The sequence below is a fragment of the Pseudonaja textilis genome, chromosome 2 (genome assembly GCF_049901715.1).
Source record: "Pseudonaja textilis isolate UNSWEBS1 chromosome 2, rPseTex1.2, whole genome shotgun sequence".
In the NCBI taxonomy this organism is placed as follows: Eukaryota; Metazoa; Chordata; class Lepidosauria; order Squamata; family Elapidae; genus Pseudonaja; species Pseudonaja textilis.
In genome coordinates this window covers 83,661,632-83,686,642 of record NC_141991.1, presented here as the reverse complement: position 1 = coordinate 83,686,642, position 25,011 = coordinate 83,661,632, and the positions used below count along the sequence as shown (strand labels likewise).

The 25,011-nt window shown below is 38.4% G+C and overlaps 1 protein-coding gene across 3 annotated transcripts in view; it reads right to left on the bottom strand.

The window, feature by feature from the left end:
- Positions 1-234: 234 nt before the first annotated feature.
- Positions 235-25,011, bottom strand: part of SH3RF2 (SH3 domain containing ring finger 2) — a 97,579-nt gene continuing 72,802 nt past the window's right edge. For all 3 annotated transcript variants that reach the window (XM_026696412.2, XM_087924480.1, XM_026696411.2), the window contains exons 6-10: positions 21,074-21,168; positions 19,954-20,124; positions 7,326-7,543; positions 4,822-5,174; positions 235-3,573 (exon numbers count right to left, since the gene is read on the bottom strand). In XM_026696412.2, coding sequence (XP_026552197.2) covers positions 3,271-3,573; positions 4,822-5,174; positions 7,326-7,543; positions 19,954-20,124; positions 21,074-21,168 — 1,140 coding nt within the window. In that variant the 3' untranslated portion in view covers positions 235-3,270. The remainder of the gene's footprint in view (positions 3,574-4,821; positions 5,175-7,325; positions 7,544-19,953; positions 20,125-21,073; positions 21,169-25,011) is intronic.

Here is a 25,011-nt window from a genome sequence, read left to right as displayed (position 1 = left end):
AAAGTCCCTTATGGGTTATCAGAGATAACAATCTACCTATTTTAACCTTGATCAAATAAGCCAACTTTGTATTTCTTCCTTTTAACAATCTTGATCTTTAATCCCTTCAAATAATGTCCTAGAATCGATTTATTTTCATTTTTTTCATTGTCCCTTCGTACACAATTCTTCAAAGCTTTAACAAATGTCTTTTGTAAATCCAACATAAGAAAGTTATTCAGGTGACTCTTTTGGTTTGTTATTTGTATATATTTTTAATTATTAAGACCCTAGCTGTTTCTTTTGTATGTCCAGTGCAGCCTCTTTTTCCATATCATTCTTGAAGCCTGTCATTTTAAAAATCTATTTTCAGATCAATCTCAGCCTTCTCTAGTAAAACTTGTTCCACTTCCATAATATCTTTTAAACAGAGTTTATCTATAGATGCAGATGCTCTTAAAATTAGCGTTTGGTCAAAAATATCCTTGAATATGTCAAATGTTAAAATATTTTCCTTCATTCTGTATCAGAAAGTCAAATGCAAGTGTCCTTCTCCTTTAACTAGGTTTTTTCCCTTCTCCTTTAGTTTTTTTTTTTTTAAAATATGCTGCCTTTTTTCATATAAAACTCAAGGTGAGCATACGTAATATTCCTTTCCCCTCCTATTTTTCCCACAATAACCACCCTGTGAGTTGAATTCAACTGAAAGTAAGTGACTTTATTCCACTGCGGTTTTGGCTCTGCTTCACGTCGCCATTTCTCCCCCCTGAGGTCGGCAGTGCATTAAGTTAATGAATTCTAAATCTAAGCTTGCTCTGTCGAAGGGCTTTTTCCATGGAGTTTTGCTCATGTAGTATGTCTTGTTTCTAAAAGAAGGCCAGCTTTATGAAATGGGTGAAGGAAGGCAAAATGAAATGGGCTGAGAATTGCATGCATATCTAACAACCCTGGTAAGAACCAAGAACACGAAATGGCATAAGTACACACACCACGATGCTAATCAGACTTGCATTAGTAGCGAGAGAGAGATAGAGAGAGAGGGAGAGAGAGAAAATAAATATATATTTACATACTCTGTGTGTGTATGTATGTAGTCCGTGACTTATGATTACAACTGAGTTCAGAATTCCTGTTGTTAAGTGAAACATTTGTTAAGTGAGTTTTGCCCCATTTTACAATCTTTCTTGCCACAGTTGTTAAGTGAATCATTCCAGTTACTAAGTTAGTCACATAGTTGTTAAGTGAGTCTGGCTTCCCCATTGATTTTGCTTGTCAGAAGGTCACAAGAAGTGATCACTTGACCTTGGGACAGAGCAATGGTCATACCAGTATGACCCAGTTGCCAAGCAACTGGTTGAATTTGATCACGTGACCATGGGGATGCTACAAAGCTTGTAACTGTGAAAAATGGTCATGTCATTTTTTTCAGTGCTGTTGTAACTTTGAACAGTCACTAAATGAATTGCTGCAAGCCCTTTCTACAAATTATTTACAAGAAACAGGTCACTCTCTCAGGGCAGCTCTTTGCAGGCATTACCCAGACCTTACATAATACAAGGAAAAACCGGAAGTTTTGTGACTCCTCCTTGTCCTGTGAGATGCTCTGTAGGAGGGGGCCAACACATTTCTGAACTGAGGCACCTAGTAGCAGAGCTTGTAGCTGCCAGAAGCCAAGATTCAGAGAACTTTATGCAGTGCCCCCTTGTCCTCTAGAGATGTCCATGTTTAGAAATAGCACTTGTAGACAGATACCATCGATAAACTCAAGAAGGGGAGCAATTCTGCCTCTGTTTTGCACATTCTATGATGTCTTTTGGGTAGTGCATTCTGGTAATTCCAGAATGAACTGTAAACAGGGGAGATTATTAGGACTATGAATCCCAATGAATCAGAGAATTGTGCTCATCTCACAGGAACTCCAGGGTCCAACCTCTTTTATAGGTTAACAACCTATCTCATATCTGGGGAGTAACTCTTCTATATATCGGCAGGTGTGTCAAATCTGGGGTGCAGCTTTTGGGATTTTTTTTTGCTCCTTTAGAACGCAAACTAAAGTGTTTTTTTCCAGACATGAATTGGTCTGGAATCAAATATTAATCTCTTGATTTACTGTTTTGCTCTATTTGTGGAATACCGGAACATTTTCTTACTTTCCATACATTTAGAGGCAGTTAGGATATGGCTCTAGAAGAATACATTATTTTGCCCTTGGCAAGACATCAAGATGAACATGCGCTTATTCTTGAAAACTTTCCTTACACTGTATGCCACTTACAGACATCCAGCGTTGCATTGGTTTCATTGGTTCTATGCAACCATGCAAGACTGTTAGCTCCAACATTTATTGAAATGACACCGCAGGAGCAATGACAAAACTTGTTTGTTTACTTCAGGCTAGAATGCACAACCTTTGAACTAATAAAGGGAACAAAATCAAACGGCGTATACAGCGCTACTCTAAACATCAGTCAGCTAGTTTATGTGATAGACTTCTGATTCTATTTATTGCTGAGGCTAGGTAGCCAGGGAGAATCTGAGAGGTTGGTCTCCATCAATCATTGTGCAAGTGAGAACCTGTGTGCAGGGAAAAGAAAAAGCTCATAGGTCCTCCTATTAAGTGAGAATTGCTCAGGGAATTTATTCCATCACCTCCCTTGGAGAGAATGCTTTTGAAGCCAAGAATGATTTTTAATTTCTAAAAAAATAACCATTCTGAATTCTAACATAAATGGAAAGTGCAAATGGAAACGTTAAGGTATAAGAAAGATGTGCTAGTTCAGTTTCAAAAGATGTAAGGGAAGGATGGTGGCTAAACCATGCTTAAAACAGGTTGGAATATAAAACAAAACAAAACAAAACAAAGCAAAGTGAAACAAAACTCTCTTTGTTCTGGTTTACAAATGAATTGTAAAGATTTTGAACTTAGAGCAATATGGATTTTGAATTGGTTTCATGTTCCTAGTCCTTTATTATTTTTAGATCTAACAGTGATCACAGAATTGGCACTACAATTGGGATAGTTTTTGCATCTGAAGAACATTGCGGGCTCATGCAGCATAACGTTTACTTCTGAGCCACATAAAAAAGAACTTCCCATAGTGTTGGTGAAATCTTGTAATCATCGGTGAGATTCTAGGCTCCTAAAGAGGCTGAGCCCATTAGTAAATTTTAAACATTTTAAAAGGTAGCAGGTCAGATCTAGAACTTATCTCCCATCTGGTTGCTGATCCTTACAAACAATGAGTAATAATGCATGTCCAAAACAAAGCCAATTAAAGAAGGTTAAATTCCTCAATTCTCAGAGATGCTATTATAATTCTTTTTTGTAGGAAAGGTTGGATGACCAGTTTGGCTAGAAAGATCCAGTGGCGAGGTCTTGTGATGTGACATTCTCTTCTGATGAACTGAACTAGAGATAATGCGATGGGAATACAAAGCTGATATTTCAGGGCTCTTGATGTTTGATTCTGGTTGTATTGCTTCTGTAATCACTCCTTGTTCAGGCTTGCCATTGGAAGGGTTCAGTGAAGATACAGAATTATGTTTCTTAGACGGTGGTGGGCTGTAGTTCTGAAATCGAACTGTTTTCACTTGCTGAAAATAGAATGAAGAAATCTGGAGTTAATTTATTCCCAGAAGGCTTCCAGAAATATTGCTATGCCACTGTATAAACATATTCCCAAACAAGCAAAGTAAATTCTGTTCTACAATTTCCCTAGAAAAATATGAAAAGACAAGTTACCTTAGTGCTCATAAAATATTATCTGTAATTCTTTAGCATACTGAACAGAAATTTGAAAGGCAAGTTAATGGTTGTTTCTATAGAACTAGCTTTGTCTTGGAATGTTTTTGTAAGGAAGCAAACATTTCTGAGAGGTACATTACGTGAGTCTTCTACACAACTACTGAGCCATTTATAGCTGAATTACAGTAAGAGAGATCAGTAGCCGAGAAAAGCCCTTCTTTGCATGGAAGAGAAACTGTGCTGTGGATTAGGAAGAACAGAATACTAACTCTTAAGCAGATTTATGTAAAATCATTCTTTTGATTTAATATGGAAATAAAATCAGTCTATCCTACAATGCTCTTCTGAAGAACGCTGAAATAATATTTGTGAAGTTAGCTGAATGTTAAATTATGCTATGTACATTATCAGCATTATAGTACTATATTAGTAATTACTATTTATAAATGTTTATTAATTCCAGTTAACTTCAGTCTTGAACATATTTAACTCCAAAGTATAATCTTCAGGAATAAGGACAATTTCATGTATGTTGGGAAAACAGACTGTATGTTGTACACTTGGTGCTGTTACTGAAAAAATAAGATAGTGTCTTTTTGATTGAAAACTTCTTCCTGAGAAATCATGAATGACGATGAATTCTTAATGTGATTAGAAGAGGAGAAATCATTAGATATGAGGGAAACGTGTTAACTATATTTAATTTAAATTTAGACTTTTTCCAAAAGAAAAAGAAGAGCCCTGATGGTACAGCAGTTAGAATGCTGTCTTGCATGATAAATCTGCCCAATGCTAGCAGTTTGATCCTGACCAGCTCAAGGTTGACCCAGCCTTCTGTCCTTCTGAGATTGATAAAATGAGGACCCAGATTGTTGGGGGCAATATGCTGACTCTGTAAACCACTTAGAGAGGGCTGCAGAGATTGTGAAGCAGCATATAAGTCTAAGTGCTATTGCTAATAGGCCAAATGTGGCTGTTGGTCCCAACATTTTAACATATATCACAAAATTTTCATAAAAGGAATTGCCAACAGTTTGTATTTTCTTAACATTTGACAACTATGGCTCTATTATTTCAGGGATAGACCCTATTATTACCTTCTCGGTGGTGTTTTTCAAAGTGTCTGGTTTCACCAGAATGGAAGGTGGAGCAGATACTGGTGGTTTCATAGCTAGTTCATTCTTTGGGACTTCACTGGTATCCAAAATGACTGAGCTACACACAGAAGGTGCTCTGCTGGTTCCGCTTCGTGGCAATAACCCTAAGGAAGGATTATGAGAAGTGCTCAGTTTGATTCCTGTATCACCTGTGCCAATTCCTCGGGGCAAAGAGGAAATAGATTGATATATTGGAGTTTGCTGAGTTCGTGCTGGAGTTGGAGGATGTCGCTGAAGAGAGTTGGTTAAAGGAATAAGGGCTCCTGGTTGCAAAGGTTTCTGTAAAGATCCACCTGGGATGACAAATAATTAAAGAGAGGAGGGTTAAGATAACAATAAGCTCTTCCAAGCCACATGGTTGAAAGTTCATGTTATGAGAATTCATATTAAAAAGGGTGGGAGAAATTCATTGAATTGAAGGATTTAACTGAATTCCAGACGTTGGGCTGATCAGTATCAGAGGTGGTATTCAGCAGGTTCTGACTAGTTCTGGAGAACCGGTAGCAGAAATTTTGAATAGTTCAGAGAATTGGCAAATACCACCTCTGACTGGAGATTTTACAGTATCCTTCCCCTGCCACGCCTACCAAGCCATGCCCACAGAACCGGTAGTAAATTTTTTTGAATCCCACCACTGATCAGTACTATGTGGCATGCTACTAGACAGCAAAGAGAGGAAGTTACAAGGGTGACCTAACACTGCAGTAAAGCACATGGTTTGCATGAAGCACATTTGAAGCTCATTCTCTCCTGAACTAATGAACCCCAGGAGGCAACTTCATCTGTGTTCCTCTCGTTCTATCGACTACTAGGAAAATGATATATCCCACTCATTTTCCCTTTTGCCTTAGTGCTTAGTGTTTTATCCTAGAAACACAAGTTCAATAGTCTAGACAGGGGTCCCCAACCCCCTGTCTGTGGCTCAGTACCGATCCACAGCCTCTTGGGAACTAGATTGTGCAAGGGATGGGCAAGAAATGCATGAAGCTACATTTGTGCAAGCAGCACACACACACATGCAAAACCACTTCCTCTCCTCCCTCACTGCTGCCACTGCTGCCAGTCCACAGATCTGGAAAGGTTGGACTTTACATGAAAAATATTTACTGGGAACCTTAACAAGTCAGAGGAGACAGCATTGGACTAAGATGAACAATAGTCTGACAGAGAGGAAGACATGGCTGTATATTACTTTCCTCTTTTTAAATACCTACTCAAACGCAAGCTTTGGCAGGGATTTTGTGTAAGGTTTCAACTGAAATAAATACTCAGTAGGTGCCTTGGAGCTTGCATATATTCATCCAATTAAAGTTGTATTTGTCTTTCTTCTCTCACTAAGGATTTCTTTTTAATGATTGAAGCACAGATATGTTTTTCTAACTATGTATTTTGTAAATGGGACCATGGAATTTGCTTCACTTCATTACTCATTTCATTTCTTTTATTTGTAGAAACCACTTTGGTTTCCTCACGTAGTTTTTATTTGCCTTGTTTTCCTTTTTGTATTGTCATTTGTCTTACTTTGCACTGGCTGCAGCAGATTGATTAAATAAAAGAGCTATTGGGAGCATCTAAGTATCACCTATACTATGCTGCTCTGTGGCAGAATGTAGAAAAATTGTGACCTATTCAAAGGCTCCAACCTTGATGTTTCCTTATGACTCTACCAATTTTTCCTTAGAATGCCCAATTGAAAAACAAATGCCCAAAGCATTAGGAATAAAGAAGGCAGAAGAAAGTATTTACTGTTCAGATACTGATACAAAGGCCCCTGAATAACCCACCAATTCCCAAATAGAAACAAGCATATAGAAAGGAGTTTTTAGTAAGAGTCTCATTCATACCCTTTGTGCATTTAATCCGAAGACTGAACCAAATGTATTCTGCTAAGCATTTCATTTGTTCTAAAACAAATGCGTATAATGGTCTGTAAAATACCATGTTCAATTATGATGCCTAATAATAGTTACTATTTTCCTCCAAACTCATTTTTTGTGCCTAGATTATTTTCTGCCAATATAATTCTATATTAATTCTACATAAATATTGTTCCAGAGTGAATAACGACCCTGTTCAGTTTCCAAGAACTACATAGCATCATATTTTTAAAGTGGCTGCTAACGCTTCTTATTTTATCCCTTCAGTCTCTAAACAAAGACCTGGAACATAGCAGGGAGACATAGAATTTTAACTTGATTTCTCCCCTCATACAAAATTATCTGGCACAAAGTGTCTAAACATTTGATCCTCCTACACCTTCCAGGTTTTCCAGGCACTGTATAAATACATCCTTGTCTTCGGTAGGGCAGACTTCTGCCCTTCTGATCCAGCTTATTATGTTTACTACATCCATCCTGTGTTTTAATGTATAATTAAAGATTTTTAGTCATATCTCTGCCTTTAGGGAGCAGGTCCATTTGTTTGTTTTTCATGTTAGGGCTTACTCTTCTTATTGCTACTCCGTCCTCTTCTCAGTGATACTGTGTGTCCTGAAGCGCTGGGCAAAGAGAGATTCCTCACAGGTGACGCCAGAGATTTCAAAGGTCTGCTTTGTCCTGGACGGTTCCCTGAGATGCTTCCCTGGGATGAAAGTGAGGAAGTGGATAATGTCCAAGTTGCATAAAGGGAGGGCATCTTTGAATCAGAGAAGCCGGAGGATTTTCTGTTTGTTTGGGATAGCAAAAGAAGAGGGAGAGAGATGGTTCATTAGCAAGCAGATATTTTTCAGGTTATTTACATAGAAAACATATGTCACAATTCAGATTTAGGAATTTTATTTTTACTTTTTATTAGAAAATGCAGATCAGCCCACATCAGCAAACATTTGTACATTCTGAACCAAAGTACCTTTGCAGATTATTTTTATCTTGCATTTAAGCTTTTTTTTAAAGAAATAAACACCAGATTTTCCCACCCATCACTCTTCCAGACATTGAGAATTGTAATGTTAATTCTGCAGGTTCTTCATTTCCACAAAGCAGATTACAACATGATCATTTATCTTTTAATGATAAATAGTTTGTGCCTATTATTACTACTGCTACCCAGCTATGAATATTTGAATTACTATGGCATGTGAAATTTCTGACTTTCACAGAAAGCCATTTTGTTCTGATTTTACTAGTAATGTTTTGATTATTTTCTGAAGAGTTTAGTAAGATAAGGGTAGATCATCTGGAAGTTGATGACATGGCAATATGTGCTTCAGAGCGGTTCAATTTCTTACCTAATTTGGATAGGCTTAATAAGGTAAAGGATTTAGGGGTTGGAACATTTATATCTTAACATTGCTCTGCCTACTCACCTAATAAACCCATCCAGATTAGATGATCTCCTTGGAGGACATCTATTGGGTCTCTCTAACCAATTTGCTCAATCTGAAGAAGCGACTTGGATAAGCACTGAAATATTTTGAACCAACAAGAAGTTCAGTTGCCATGACTCAACTTCCAGACCACTCTACCTGAATGACTGAGAATCGTCATCAACATAAGATGGGATCACTTCTTAAGAGACTAAAGTAGCTTGTTTCAAATGTAAGAAATGTTCAAATTCAAGACATTTTGCACAAATTAGATTCAGAAATACGCAGTTCTATTCAGGCGTATCCACTCAGGCAGTTACTACTTTGATAAATATTAACCACATAAATCCTTTAGCAGGTTGAACACATTCATTGTATGGGAATGCTTGCATGCTTCTGTGACTGACGAGTCCGATAATTTGAATTAGTCATATTTTAAGGTGTTTTTCTTTTTAGCTTTTGGCTTTAGTCTACTATTGCTCTACTGCCTCATACAAATGTTTCTTCCTCTGTTTAGCCTGTAAGCCAGCTGCTATTCTGTTCACCAAAGATCTGCAATTACTTGTAGAATTTATTTTTCCCACTATGCACTTATACAATTAAAAGAAAGTTATCTACTGGATTGGGTGGAAATGGATAATGGGACTGGTATCTATAGTTCTGCTTTATAAGGCTGTAGGTATTTACTTGAAGACAAGCAAGTAAATACCTGTAAAATAACATGCGGGAGATGGGTAATGACTGGATGAACAATTTATGTAATGATTCAGAATTACCAAAATTATCTATTACCCAAGTAAATCACTCAGAAATTAAAATATCAGTGGAGGGAAAAGAAAAAAAAACAAGAAAAGTTTATCATTTGATTTTTTTTTAGTACACAAAAACAGATTTCAAAAGTGCATGAGATGGACCTTTCAGCTGCAGCAGTTTTCCATAAAAAAGGACCTATTTGGTGACTGGGAGTGGTAAGCTTTGGAAGAGTTAATAAATGGTCAGGGAGAATGAGCTTGTGAAATCACCATGTCTAGAATTATTCTTCAGCATAAGTCACAATTTTCATGAGGACATTGTCCCTAAGGCAAAACTTATAAGGACAGGGATGTTTCAAACATGCCAGAAACACGAGACAAAGAGGCGCAAACAGGATATTAGTCAGAATCTTGCCTGGTTGTGGGAATGGATCATCACTGAGGTCCACAAGCAGAACATATGCTAATAACTGAAAAGGAGACCCCTCTGGAGGAAGAACTATTTATATTCAGGCAGTGGGTAGAACTGAAGAGCAGCTCAGCTAGCTAATTTTAAACAGTTACAGGAAATACTACCTGCTTATATCAGAACCTTTGCCCAAGGCCTGAGGCAGTTTAATTATGCTTGAACACAGCTTCAGAAGGGACAAACACATCACTTGAATATGGAAAGCTTCAGTTGATCTTCTGTAAGCAAGGTTCAGTTGATCTTCAGTTGTACATTATAAAGGCTGTGGCTAGTCTAATGCAATTTGGTATTTGATTCTTTATTGTAACCCCAAATGGGAGCTTTGACAAACTAGATTTCAAGCTACAGTAAGCAAGCATTGGTTTCAAGGGGGGGAAAAAGCATTAGGGATGAACAATTTGGGCCTGATTCTTAAATAATAATTTTTCATTATTTACATTTTAAGGTTAAACACCTCCCCCACACCAATAGCCAGCACTACTGTACCTCTGGTGCCCAACTGGCAAAAACAAACAGTTGTGTCTACTGCTTATTTTTAAAAAAGCTTGATGATGAAGCACTGAGGAAGCAGTGATCTTGAAAGATAAAAATCAATCGATTATTTTGTTTCCTACTTTTTCCTTCCAAATTTTTTTGCAGTGCAAATCTGATTGTTTCTTTGCTCATGTTTTTCCCGACGAGGCCAACAGGGTCACAAGAGTTCTTACATTTGTTAAATTGTTGAGACTGCCAGCAATTTCTGCCTGAGCAGAATTGCTTTAGTAACCTAAGTGGTCCTGATTTGCTGTGAACGTTAAACAGCAGCATTTGTGCTTCTTCTAAGGGAAAAGAGGGGAAAAGAACAACTACCTTGTAATCCATTCTGATAACATTCCCTTGCCTAGCTTTTGCTTTGAAAAAAATATGATTTAATCATGGGACAATGATTCATCACAATATTGAAGTTGTCAGATTATTATGAACTTATTTCAAAAGGATGATGCATAATATTAGTGTTCATAGATAAGGTACTTTGTAAAACTGCTTCCAATCTCCTGGGATCTGTGTTGGATTGTTCACTTTATTGGGCCTGAGTGTAATTAGAGGTCATCTTATAATAAAATGTGCCTGAAAAATGAAGAATAACTGGCTCTCCTTATTGGGAAGAAATTTAGTGTATATCAGCAAGCATAATTCTGGGCCCAAAGTGGCCTTGGTGTTCCCAGTTTAAACTGAACAATTTAACATGATAAAACACAAGGGAAGAAATGCATAAAATAATAACATGGTTAGTTAGGTAGCTGTAGGAGCATTCCACATCTCAAACCACAGACTAAAACCTGTCATTTTTTTCACTGTTTACCTGCAATTCATATGTTCAGGGATTACACTATTCAATTATCCAAACGTAACATAATTATCTCGAGAAACACCATTTTGAAGAATGACAAATTGTCCTCTGAAAATTAATATAGAGGCTTGAGAGATCCATTCAAACTTATTTGTTATCTAGATAATATGGTTGAGATGCACCATGAACAACTATGTAATTTCTCTTCTACTATTTTCCATTCTGATTAAAGAGACTAGGCAGTAAATTTTATTTAAGGTTAGATTTTGTTTTCTTTTTGTGCTCTCAACCTGTACCTATTTCTAATGTTATTTTATTTTTTACAACTGGTTCATTTGCATTTGTGTTTATAAATCTCATCTTGGAGGAAAATAGACAAGTGATATCATTAAGGAAAAGTTTACAAAGGAAGAAGGGAAGGGAAAGTCTGGAAGTTGTTTTGGATAAAACCTAAAATAATCAACTTTGGATCTATGAGTTGAAATCCAGACATGCTTGAAATTAAGATTAAGAATCTCTAAATTGTGAGAACTTGACACTTCTCAGAACTGGCTTTTATCCATAAACTGAACACACAGTTTATCAAAATTGCTGGGAGGGTCACACATTCTTTTACAAATTATTGCTTTGATTTCTAAAAGAATGACAGGGAAAAATATTCCCAAATTCAGATCTGGAATATTTCAACATTTTGCTCAGCTATTTTGCTTTTTCCACTAAATGTAGGAAAAGAACATCAAAAACTTTGTTGAAGCATTTATGGAAAGATGAGCTCAGTTTTACTCATCCTTAAATAGAACATTATATTTTACTTTTCAGTTAGAGGTGATTACTGGCAGATTATCTTATTTTTCAGTTAATGATGATTAAGAGGATACTTTTCAAGTACAGGCTGAGACTGGAAAGCAAATCAATGAATGAGTAAACTGAAAATTCATAGTAGCATAAATGGAGAATGCAAGGAATTTCCTTCCAACTCTGTTTTACAATTATTTATTCTATTAAAATAAACCTCTCCAATGCTTGATGTTCCTACGTATTTCTTTACTACTTTGAATTATTTTATTTTTGTTCTATCACTAGAACAAAGTAGACTTGAGACCGGAGTTGAGTTCAGCTCTTTATTTAACTGTTAGTAACTTCAACTAAAGTCGAGCCGCGGCAGCCCCTTTTATAGCGGCTGCTCGTGGCTCGCAAACAATGGCATATATTTAAAACTCCCACCACTTAGGCAGCCAATCAGAACTGTTGTTATCTACCAATCACTAGGCAGTGGTATCTGTCCAATAGGAATGCAGTATTACGAGTATGCAAAACAAGTATAATACACCCCTCCCCTCTTGGTTTGATCCAACATTATGTGACATAGTCACCTAAGTAGGCGGGGCTTTTGTGGGTCCTAGTTGACCTGCGCAGTTCAGTCTCTGCATTGACCTCGGTCGGTTCGGACAGGCTCACCATCTTTCCCATTCTTCTCTTTGGAACCTCCTGGAAGGGTGATTCAGCCATGCCACTCCCGCCGTGCTTTGTTGGTTTGGTTGGACGAGTGTTGTTGCTCCCTTCTGGCATGCTTGGGCAGGTAGAGTCGGCCTGGCTGCTTCTTCCCTGGTTCTTCTCCAGCTCTCTTCTTTCAAATTCGCCAAATGGTAAGTAGTTTTTATTTCTTTTTGGGGTTTCAGTTTCTGGTTGGTGGTTTGTTAATGGAGGGTTTTCCTTTCCTTTATTATTTAAGGTTCCCCCCCCCCCTCTGGTTTTATTATTATTGTCTATTGGGTTTGTGGATGTGTTTGCTCCATGTTCCGGGGTGTGTCGGTATTGCATTTGATGTGTCGAGACTGTAGTTGGTCGATGTGTCTTTTCCACGTTCTGCTGTCGGTTGTCTCTAGCTGGTATGATCAGGGGGCTGTGATTTGTGTTATCGTGGCCGGTAACCACAACGGGTCTCCGGTAAGATTTTTCGCATATACCAGGTCTCCTGGTATAAATGTACGGTACTTACTGGAGGAGTCTGGTGGCTTCTTGGGGTTGTAGGTGGGGTGTAGTCTGTCCAAATATGAGCGCAATTTTCTGCCCATTAAAAGTTCAGCTGGGCTCTTGTTTGTTGATATGCACAGCATTATATGTTGAATGGTGAGCATGGTGTTGATTTTGTCTTGCATGTCACCTCCTTCAAGTTTTTCTAATGCTTCTTTCGTGTATTGAACCATGCGTTCCACCCTTCCATTTGCCGCCGGATGAGCTGGCGCTGTCAGAACATGTCGTATGCCTTGTTCTGCAAGGAATTGTTCAAAAGCTAAAGCTGTGAACTGTGGGCCATTGTCCGATACTACTACATCTGGTATACCATGAGTGGCGAAGAGTTTCTTTAGTTGTTTAGTGACGGCTTCAGTTGTTGTTGAACTCATGATGCTGACCTCTAACCAGTTCGAGTAGGCATTGACGATGATTAAATATGTATATCCCTTTGTGGGTCCGGCGAAGTCTATGTGGATCCTTGACCAGGGGCCTCTGGGTGTCTCCCAGTCAAGGACCGGTGCTAAAGGGGTGGGGGTAGGTCTGGATGACTGGCATTTATTACATGTTCTGACCCAGGTTTCAATGTCTTTGGCTATTCCTGGCCACCAGACGTAGCTTCTGGCCAGAAACTTCATTTTTACCATGCCCAAGTGTCCTTCATGTAACATGTTCAGCACGTCTTCTTGCAATTTTCGTGGAACAACAACCCTATCCCCCCACAATATGCATCCTTTTTCAATTGACAGCTCGGTTTGCTGGTTTTTGAACGGTTTAAAAGTCTTGTTTTTGTCATTTTCCAGGCAGCCCCTCCCCACCCAGTTCAGGAGTCAGGCCATTAGTGCATCTTTTGTGGTTTCCCTTGCGATGTCTGATGTGGTGATGGGCAAGTTCAATATCGTTTCAATTTGCAGGGTATGTGTGGTGGGAGCTGGGTTGTCGTCGTGGTCTGGTAGAGGTGAGGGGCTCAATGCGTTGGTGTGGGGTATGGCTTTTCCTGGTCGATAGACGAGCTTGTAATTGTAGGCTGCAAGTCATCCTCGAGACAGGATGTTGGGGGTGGCCCTGCCTCCAGTCAGGATTCCTAGCAATGGCTTGTGGTCAGTAATCAAAGAAAATGTCCTACCATAAAGATATTCATGAAAATGTTTTACCCCCGAGATAGCGGCCAAGGCTTCTCTATCCAGTTGGCTGTAGTTTCTTTCAGCTTTGGACAACGTTTTGGAATAAAAGGCGATCGGTGCCTCTCTGCCATCAGGTAGTGTGTGGCTAAGTATTGTGCCTACGCCGAATGGTGAAGCGTCGCAGGTGACAGTCAGTGGTAGCGTGTCGCTGTATTGGATCAATACAGATTTGGATGTAATCAAGTCCTTAATTCTTTGGAATGCAGCTTCTTCTTGTCAGCCCCATTTCCAGATGGCTTTTTTATCGAGTAGTCTATGCAGTGCCGTCTGTGGCAAAAAGACATTATAAAAATTAATGAGTCCCAAGAATGCCTGCAAATCCATTTTGTTTTTGGGTCTGGGTGCTTCTTTTATCGCTCGTATTTTTTTTCCGGTGGGGTGGATTCCTGCTTCATCAATAAGATATCCTAGGAACTCAACCTGATTTGTTGCAAGTTGGCATTTTTCTTTTTTGACCTTTAGTCCTGCTTCTCTAAACTTTTGCAAGACTGCCCTTAGCCTGTCCTTTAGTTGTTTTTTATTTCCAGCTGATATCAATACATTATCAAAATAGGGAACCACCCCTTTTAGTCCTTGGAGGAGGCGTTCATCAGGCTTTGGAAAACGCCGGGGCCCACGCTGATACCAAATTGTAATCTGTTGCATTTAAAAGCCCCCCCCCTATGTGTTACGATAGTTTGTGCCTCTGCCATCTTGGAATCAACTGGCAACTGTTGATATGCCTGTGCGAGATCGAGCTTTGCAAAAAAAATTTCCTTCCCCCAATGACTGCAAAAGGTGCTGGACTACTGGAACGGGGTATGTGCTCTGCTGCAATACGTGGTTCAGGGTGGCCTTATAGTCACCACAGATGCGCATGGACCAATCTGGTTTCACGTGAGTCACAATTGGGGTTTCCCATCTTGCATGGTCGATTGGCTCTAGCACCCCCTGTGTGATGAGTTTGTTCAGCTGCTCGTCGATTTTTGGCTTTAACACAAAGGAAATGCGTCTGGCCTTTAGCCTGATGGGGGCTATGTTCAGGTTTAGGCTAAATGAGATAGGGGTCCCACAGTACTTGCCTAACGTCCTGTCGAATATGTCATGGAACTCCTCCATCAGGTCTTTTTCCCAGTCTGTCATGGTGACTCTGTTGATTCCTGTCACTTTAATTCCCAGGGGCACAAATCATTCTAAACCAAGCAGGCTGAGGCGGTCTCGGTCAACGATGGTCAATGGAAGAATTTCAGTGTGTTTCTTAAATTTTACCTTGAAATGTCCCTATCCAACTACCAGAATTTTGTTTCCTTGGTAGTCTTTTATCGTCAGGCTTTGCTCTTCGAGTTCTTTTCGTCGTATGTCTGGTATCAAGTTTTTTATTGTGTTCCATGATACCATTGACAGATATGAGCTGGAGTCTACTTCCATTTCACATGGCTCTCCTTCTATCTATATTTATTTGAACCTTCTTAGTATCATTTGCTCTGGCATTCCCAATAATAATCGTCTGATATGTTTCTTCCTTCTCGTTGAGTCACTGACTTCTATTTTCCTGGCTCCAACAACTTACGGTTGGCTTCTCCTTAGTTCTGGGTGGGGGGGTACTGCCTCGTCTTTTTGGACTATAGTTCTTTTTGTTTCAGCAGACCCTTGCAATGTGCTCCCGTTTTTTGCAGTGTCTGCAGATGGCATCCAGAAAATGGCACTCAGAACGTGGGTGATTTCCTCCGCATCCGGCACACTGAAAATCAGGTTTTCTCCCTCTTCTTTCTCACCGGTTCCGCTCTGACTGGTCTGTTTACCTCTTCATCTTCTTCCTCAGAGTTGGTTGATGACTCGATGTCTTCATGGTGGGTGGTTGCGGTAGTATGTTTCTGGGTACCTTCTGCTTTCTTTTCTCTGCTCTGGCTTGGACTGTTGGCCGTATTCATTTGCTTCATTTTTGCCACAGATTTTTTTGCTGCCTCAGCTGCGGTTGCTTCAGTGATGGCTTCATTTATGGTAATGTTGGGTCGATTTAGCAGTTTGCTCTGCAGGGTAGTGTCTCTCAATCCAAGGACTATGCGATCCCTCATGGCTTCATCCATGTTGAGGAACTCGCATGCCCCTCCAGTGTCCCTTAGTGCTGCTATGAAGTCTCCAATCTCTCTCCTTCTCGTTGATCCCGTTTATAAAATTCGTGTCTTCGAATGAGGTTGGACACAACAGGCGCGTAATGGTTTCTCAGCATTCGGTTCAGGTCTGGCCATGCCATCTGTTTGACATCATTTGGTTTCGCCAATGCCTTCACCATTTTAAAGATTGTCGGACCGCAATTCATCAGGAATACGGCTCTCTACCTGTGGTTAGTGATTCCTTGTAGTTCGTTGCTTTCCAAGAACATCAGGAACCTGTCAATATATGATTCCCAGTCTTCTTCGGCTGGGTTGAACAGTGCGGATGGCGAGTTGTTGCCGGCCATCTCGTTGATTTTTCGGCTTCCGTTGCCACGTGCTTACGGTCTTTGTTCCTTCAATCCCATCCTCGTTGCCAGTGTTCTATCACCAGAACAAGGTAGACTCGAGACCGGAGTTGAGTTCAGCTCTTTATTTAACTGTTAGTAACTTCAACTAAAGTTGAGCCGCGGCCGCCCCTTTTATAGTGGCTGCTCGCAGCTCGCTTAGGCGGCCAGTCAGAACTGCTGTTATCTTCCAATCGCTAGGCAGTGGTATCTGTCCAATAGGAATGCAGTATTACGAGTATGCAAAACAAGTATACTACAATTTTTATTGATTGTTTCAATTTTATGGCCATCTATCTCAACCAAGTGACTCTTGTTTGCTTTAGTAACTCACTTTTTACTGAATAGTCAGGCCTGCTAAGCATATCCATATTAGCCGTTTTCTATTTCCAGAAGAGAGAGGCTGCTTTGAGCTGATTTCATATTAAAACAGAACCTATTTAGAGCATTAGGGAATTTATCTCCACATGCTTTTAACTATAGCTTCAGCTTTATACAGGACCTTAGACATATTTTCATCTAAGTTTAATATATGGAACAATAAACTAAAACAACTCAAGAGTTAATTTTTCAGAACTGCCAAAGATGAAAAAAATCTCTAAATTATCAAACTATTGTAAGAATAATTTTCTCTGGTGAAATAAAACTGTGTAGAAAATACATTTTTATTGTTTCAATAGTCTGACTAAAGGGTGGGGAATATGCAGTTTTACTGAAGTTCTAATATTCCTAGTTAGCCTCACCACTAGAGTCCGTTAACTCAGAGTAACCTAAAAGATAAGACCTTTTGTGTTGGTTAAATTTCCTTTGATTTTTGTTTCAGCTAATTCAGGGTGAAGGGATATCGTGTGTTCGTTGTGAGTTGAGATATTGATTCCCACTCTCTGTAAAACTAGAGGGGAGGGGGCTTTGAGACAAAATTGGTGTGCTTCAGTTTATGCTCCGGCCTTGTGGAGTATCTTAATCCTTCCAGATATCTTAATACCCCTGTCCCTGGTGAAACTCAGAAAGGCAAGCTTTCCTGCAAAGCTTTTAATTATTGTTAAGTGTTTATGATTTCTGGAAATAAGCATGACTGCATCATATGGACATTAGTACGCTTATGTAGTTATGTTTGAACTTAATTATTTAGTGATTTTATGTCCAATTTTGTAAGCAACTGGGAGTCCTTAGAGAGCAAGCAATATAGGATATAAAATACTGTAAGTATATAACTGAGTAAGCAAGGGAATAAATACTGTAGTTTAGAGGCATATTTCGTGCTGTGCTAGATGGGACTGAGATTCAATTTAATTAAAATTAGAATAGAATAGAGATGGAAAGGACTTTGGAGGTCTTCTAGTCCAGCTCCCTGCTCAAGCAGGAGAACCTATACAATCTCAGACAAGTGAATGTCCAGTCTCTTCTTAAAAACCTCCAGTGATGGAGTGCCCACAATTTCTGGTGGCAAGCTGTTCCACTGGTTAATTGTCCTCACTGTTAGGAAGTACCTCCTTAATTCCAGGCTGGTTCTCTCTTTGATTGGTTTCCAACCATTATTTCTTGTCCTGCCCCTCTGGTGCTTTGGAGATTAATTTGACCTCCTCTTCTTTGTGGCAGCCCTTCAAATACTGAAATACTGCTATCATCTCATTCCTAATTCTTCTTTTCTTTAGATTAGCCAGACCCAAAACCAGCAGCCGTTCTTCATATGGTTCAATCTCCAGGCCTTTGATCATCTTAGTTGCTCTTCTCTGAACTTTTACCAAAGTCTCTACATCGTTTTTTGATTAATTGAGCAACCATTCTTACAGCCATATGCTATACCTCTCAGAAGGCTATAGCACGAAGGCAACATAATTCCCATACAGTTTGTCCAGCTTGATCTGATATATTTTATTTATTTATTGTTGAATTTATACCTCAACGTTTTGCTTATTTCAACATTCAAGGTTGCTTACAATACAGAATACAGAAATAAGTTATCTCTGAGCATGAAAGCTCTTATGTAAGCAAAGTAGCTAACAGGACTTGATAGACCAGTTTTTGTAACTAACTCTTTATAATTTGGACATCATAAACAAGGCTTGGATGTAAACAAGCTATTTCTCCCCTCCCCCTTACTGTTTTTCCTACCCCCCCCCCCAATTTTTCCTCATCTTTTTAAAATATTCCTTATCCCCATTGCTTTCTACTGGGGATTCTAGGAGACAAAATTTTGAAAAAAAATATAGGACAGATAGTTAAGAGATGATAGTCAAGGTCCATTTTTCATGGGGAAAAGCGTTATGTTCATTTCCATAAATATAACAGTTCTTACTGAGTGTTCTGGTTATTTAGTTTAGATTTCCCTGAATGAATTAAACAATAAATATGCTTCATTTTAAAAATATGTGTTTTGAAAGAGTAAATAATGGGCAGGTTAACCAAGCCTTTGTAGGAGCTTCTACAGGTCTTCTGAAAACTTGGCAATCTTACAGAAGATAATAGTGATTTACTATTTCACCTTTTGGACTGAAATAATTGTAATGCCATTTCTATCCCCAGGATTGCCTTGAGATCTATGCTGAGCGTTATCCAACCATGGCAGTCCTTTGTGCATTTAATCAGTTCATTCATGGCATAGAAAGAAATGTTTTAATTTTCAAGGTATTATAAAAGGTTTTCATTTAAAAGGTTTCTTAATGGTTATTTAATCACCCACAAAAGCACACCGCATAGCAAATGCTGCAAAAAAAGTTTCATTGACTGTGGATGCCTCCTCCTGGATCAGCTTCTCGTCGTGGTACCCAGAGACTTCAATTCTTATTTATTTGCTTGCAAACAAACAAAAACAAACAAGTCCTTCTGTGGCCTTATGTTGATCTATGGCAACATTTGGTAGCAAATGTATTGTTTCAATTAGTAAATGCATAGCTTTGATTTAATAATCCCTTTGAACAAGCAATTATATCTATCGTACCAACGATAAGCTATTCATTGAAAATAAAATGAAAGAGAACCCTGGATAGCAAGAAGACCAAGCTTTAGATGGCATTTCAGTATCATACAAGCAACTGACCTGTGATTGTTTTATACAAATTTTTTATAGACATTTATGCATCTGGCCTTCATATACAAGCTCAGCATGCCTGTACTATCTAAATACTAGTCCTTACTGATTTGTTCACTCCCATGTAGCTACAAAATATTATTTTTAGGTACTACTGTATAGTTCAGCTTTTATGCTACAGAAAAAGGAAAACACTAATAATAATTAGGAGCTACAACATGTAACTATTTTCCAGATCCAGAAAGGGGAAAAAGAAAAAAGAAACTTAGCAGTCCAAACTGATTTTTATTTCTTTTTGGCCAAAATAGTCCCAGGCAGATGCATTAAGGTTACATGTCATCAGGAGCTAAATGTATGTAGGCAACACTACCACCCAATCTTATTCACTCATCCTAAACTAATTCAAGCCCCACAGTGGCATTTTTTCCCCCTGCTGTGGAAGAATCCCTCTCCAGATATTTTTGCTAATTTCAACTACATCTCTCAATCTATAAATAGCAATGGTCAAACCTGAAAAACGGAGCAACATAATTGCTGGGGAAGACTCCAACTTTTCCTGTGATCAGAGACATTCCTTTTAGCCAACCTTCACGGTATTTCCCTAAAACACGAACGCCTTCTCCTTTTTGCAGGTTGAGTTCATCTGGACTGTGAGCTGTATAGGAGTGCAAAGCGACGGACCTATTGAAATGTAAGGAGCACTGGTTAAAAAAAAAATAGTTTCATTTATGCAATGTAATGAGGATATGACACAACACTCTGCTTTCAGGCCACACCAGGAGTTGCTCTTGTGCCTTGTGCTAAACCAGAGCAGTGCAACTGAAGCTTCTTTATGTAACGCTTCTGTTATGCAACTTGAAATGCTTTGGTGAATATTGTATCAGATTTAAGAGCAGACAACTTGTAAAGAATGCCGAAGGGATCCCTACCCAGCAATATGTATGGCATTTCTAAGAGGGTTGGTGTAATCGACATGATGTATTCAGTCCAAGATTAAGCTTTGGGCTAGGATCCCGGACTGGAGAAAGGAAAACACGGTCTGGAACAAAAGGAGTTAAAACACCCATACACTTGCACACAAAAAGATCATCTTCCTTTGAACGTGGAATAATTGCACTGTTTATTAGCATCAGGAAATTACATATTAAGATTCAGCATCAGCTCTTTTGGGTTTTAGATCTGTCATCCAAATCCCAGTATTTCTTTGACACATGACATTGCAGTAATTAGCTGCTCCAGCAAACAGTGTTAGGGTTTTGTGGATCCTGTAGCTTAAAAGGCATAATATTCACGTGCTATTCCTAATGATTCTTCATTTAAATTAAAAAGATCTGTCTTTTCTGACAGTGAGCTTTATATTTCATGTCAGGTGCTTGGAAGCTAATTTAAGGCATAAAGGTAGAGTAATTCTAGAACGATGTTTACCTCAGTTTTAACAAAATATAGTATGGCATATTTATGGAAAGAGAGCACATGGGTTTATTTTTTAAATTCCTTCTGGTATTGTCTCTTTTGGGCATTTTGGCCCAACCTTAATTTCAGACCATGTGCTGTAGTTGCTAGGCAATAGCCCCTTCTGGCCACACAAAAATGTTATCCTAAGAAATTAATGATGATTTTATGTACGTACATATTCAAAGATAGATGTTGCTGTAAGTGGGGGAGACTGACAATGGCTGTAGAATGCCCCATGGATTCAGATTCCGTGTAACAGAAAGGGCTGACCTGTAAAAAAAAAATAATAATATTCAAATGAAAGCCCTTCTAGTTTCCTCCCACAGAGTGTCATGAAGGTAAAACGGAATGTCCTACAAGTGGCTGGCAGAATTGATTCACCCTGGTAAAAGTTATAGACAGATGTCTCCAGGAAACTTCAAACATTTTATCACCTCTGCAGATTGCAACTGAAGAAGAATAAGCAAGCCACACCATAGATGTATCTCCCTGGCAAGACTTCAGATATGGTATCTTCCAGGTTCCTATCTTTCATCTACTCTGCTCAGTGTACAAAAAGTTACTAGAGATTATGTGATTATTAAGCATGTTTCATTGACTGCGATATATTGAATAAACCTCTCTGTGTTGAATAAACTGTATTTGTTTACAGTTTAGGAATTATCTGAATCTCACCGGGCTCTCTGTTTTAGTTCTATCCTTTTATAGATATTTATTTAATATCCATGGGCAACTTTTGGATCATGTGCAATGACCCCCCAAGGCCATACCTCAGAACCTCCAAGGACTTCTGGAACTTACTAGGTCATACTTCTTAGCTTCTTTCCCCATTTTAAAGTTTCTTTTTAAAAAGGTACAAAAGAGACATCTTAAGATGTCTTAAGACATATTTAAGTGACAAAGATGGAGAAACACTGGGCTGGTCATTTAATTTAACTTTGCTTACTTTGGCAGGCATTTTTTTAAAAAAAAAATCCTTCATTTAATGGCACACCAAAACTGCTTTGATTGTTTTATATAAATTTATTAAGGTTTTTTAAAATAAAAAATAAAAAACTCATAGAAAACCAGTAGTGAAGAGAGAGAATAGAAAGGAAGGCAGAAAATGGATAGAACTGGCAGAGAGATATAATAAAATAAAAAATATAAAAACAAAAATACAAACAAACACATCAGGATGACTTCTGATTTTGACTTCTTTTAAAACAGACACAAATAAAACTTGAGTTCAGCTCATGCTCTACAATTACAATGTAACCTCCATTTTTTAAAAAAATCTATAAATATTACAAATACACAAATCCATATGTCATGATTTTGGTTTTTTTGGCTTCACGCAAAAAGTCCAAAAGCAGTTTCCAACTGTATTATACATTTAGCCAATGTCTTTCAGAGCCATCACTTTAACCATCCGAGCCAGTTCCGAGCCAGTTCCATCAGCTCTACTTTTCCATTGTAGTTTTCATCTGATATAGAGGTCTTGCTGCCATTATCATTTTTAAGAACAAAATACCATGCAATTTTTCCAACTTTTGCCCTAATAAAAATAAAAGCAGTTACATATAGATATGCATTGCTCATTGGCTCACCTCTCGGGTTCTGTGATTTTTACTTTAGAGAAGTAGCAACAACTGTGATTTGCAAACTCTCATTAAGAATTGAGCATGCTCTGCAAATGTATCCATGCTCTTCTGCTTGGTTTTGGCTAAGCAAGTTGTGTGGAGTTGATCAGTTGTGGCATATTCAATAAACCATGGTTAGATAATTGTGATGAATAACTGATTCACTGCAGCTTGCAAACCAGGTCAGAATACTGTATTATAATTTGCAAGCTCATAAGAGCAGAGAGTTCTACTTTTATATGCTACAAGAGGCAATCATATTGATAGACAGTAAGCTTAGTTTGAGAGCCAGTTTTACACTCAGTTGGAAGAGCACACTAGAAATCAAGAGACCATGAACCCTAGACCTGCCTTAGACATAAAGGCTGGCTGGGTAAATCTGATTAGTCACTCTCTTTTAACCATAGGAAAAAGACAATGGCAAACCACTTCTGAAAAACCTTGCCAAGAAAATTGCAGGCACTTGTCCAGGCAGTCTTCAAGAATTGGACACAAATGAACAGAAGAAGAAGAAGAAGAAAGAGTGGGAGTTTAATTCTCACGGTACCAGGACTTCCAGATACAAAACTTTATTCAATCATTGATTCAGTTCAGTCTAGAAATTTAGGGAATTTAGGAGGAGAGCTTGGCTTAACTTGACTGTTGATCTCTTTTGTGGGGGTGGGGGTGGTAGTGGTATATATGTGTGTATATGTGTGTTTGATTGTGATTCAATAAGTTCCATGAAACAGGCAAACTTCTCCCTGTTTTGGGCTTCAATTGTTAGTGACACTATGAAAGTGGGCTGCCCAGCACATTCATGTTATAAAATGGCCCTAAAGAAGAGTTCATGACCCTAGGATGATTTTCAATATTGTAATGAATTTCCAGAATTCTATAGAAGGAAATTTGCATAGTTATTTCCCATTAATCAGTTAACCAACTGTGACTGCAGTTATTTATGGCTACTTATTCATCTTGGTAAGTATGGGATTATTTATCAGTTGTAGGCAGGGCAGAAAAGTTATAGAGAAATGAATTGGTTAAATAGGATTTCTACAACTACTTGTCAGGATGGACCTGTTTGTGTGTTTCTGTCACTGGACAGTTTATCTGACTTTGAAAGTGAATAAGTCTTACAGAATATTCAGTATACTTTTGGGGTTGTCATAGACATTCTCTTTCTGTTGTACAAAGGAAAATATGACCTTGTGTCAAAGATGCCTAATTACCTCCCGGGCATTGTCTAAAGCAGCTTCCTGATGCAGCTTTTTGGTTTCCCTTTCTGTAAACTGGCAGTTGCTTCTAGTGGCAACAACCATGTAGCCTTTGCTATTATCCTGGCTGCTTCCGGAAAGCACATATATCACATGAACAGATGGAAAAATTCTGGCACATTATATACTGGCAATATAAACACAAGAGTGCAGCATGAGATGGGGAGGGTTGGCAGCACTTCTGAAAACAGCTGCATAATCTCATTAAAATGTCTGCATGGGTCTAATAGCTAATGTTAAATGTAAGAACCCCGAATTGTTAGCTGTTGAGAGGCCTCTTCTCCATGAATTTAGTTAATCCTTTTAAATTTCAAGCCAATTAAGTGGGCCTTCTGATGATGGGTTTTTGAATTTCTTTATTGTGCATAGTAAATCTATCACTAATTTCCTATGCTTAAAGTAGTTCTATGATTCATTTTGCACTGAACATGGTGTTGCTATAGGTATAGGACAAATAACCGCTTGGGGCCATTCAACTGGAAAAATCGTTTTTGTTTTTCCCAGGATATGTGTACTTCAACGTCTATTCCATTGTAATAGTATCAATCTGAATTAAATGCCCAACTGTTGTTTGCTACTGCATGAATTTAACATGAATGAAATTGCATTCATTCATTCATTCATTCACTGGAAATGAAATGCAATGTCCCTTGCTATTAAAGGGTTCTTTGATAATAACCTCTAATTTCAAAATTGTTAAGATTTTTCAAGGAGTTTATAATCTAAATTCTATTAATTCCTGTCTTTTCTTCTGTGCAAAATATTATAGAAAAGAGAAAGGAAAAAGTTTGGATTGTACAATTTGATACTTTCAAATAACAAAGTTATTCTTGGTTGGAAAAATAAACTACCAGAATTCAGAAAGTGGCGACTACTTTTTAAATAGGAAACTGAAAATATAATTGCAATGAGACACAATCCTTTTGTCTTGCTGAGTGTTTGCTAGCTGTCATGAACAAAAATCCTGATGTTAGTTATCTGATGTTGCAAAACCATCTGCTGGGAGTCACTCAGAGTTGGATGAAAGATGAGCAGATAGATAGATACTAAATTTTCATAATCTAGATCATTTATAAATAGTTCTATTCTGAGTACAATATAGGGCAATTCAATCATTTTTAAAAATCAATAATCTGATGTGGCCCAACCTCCTATCTTTTTGTTAAGGGCATAAAGATGTGGCTGTGCCAAACTGGCATGTGGGCCCTGTGTGGGAACAGCCAGGGGTGGGCTGC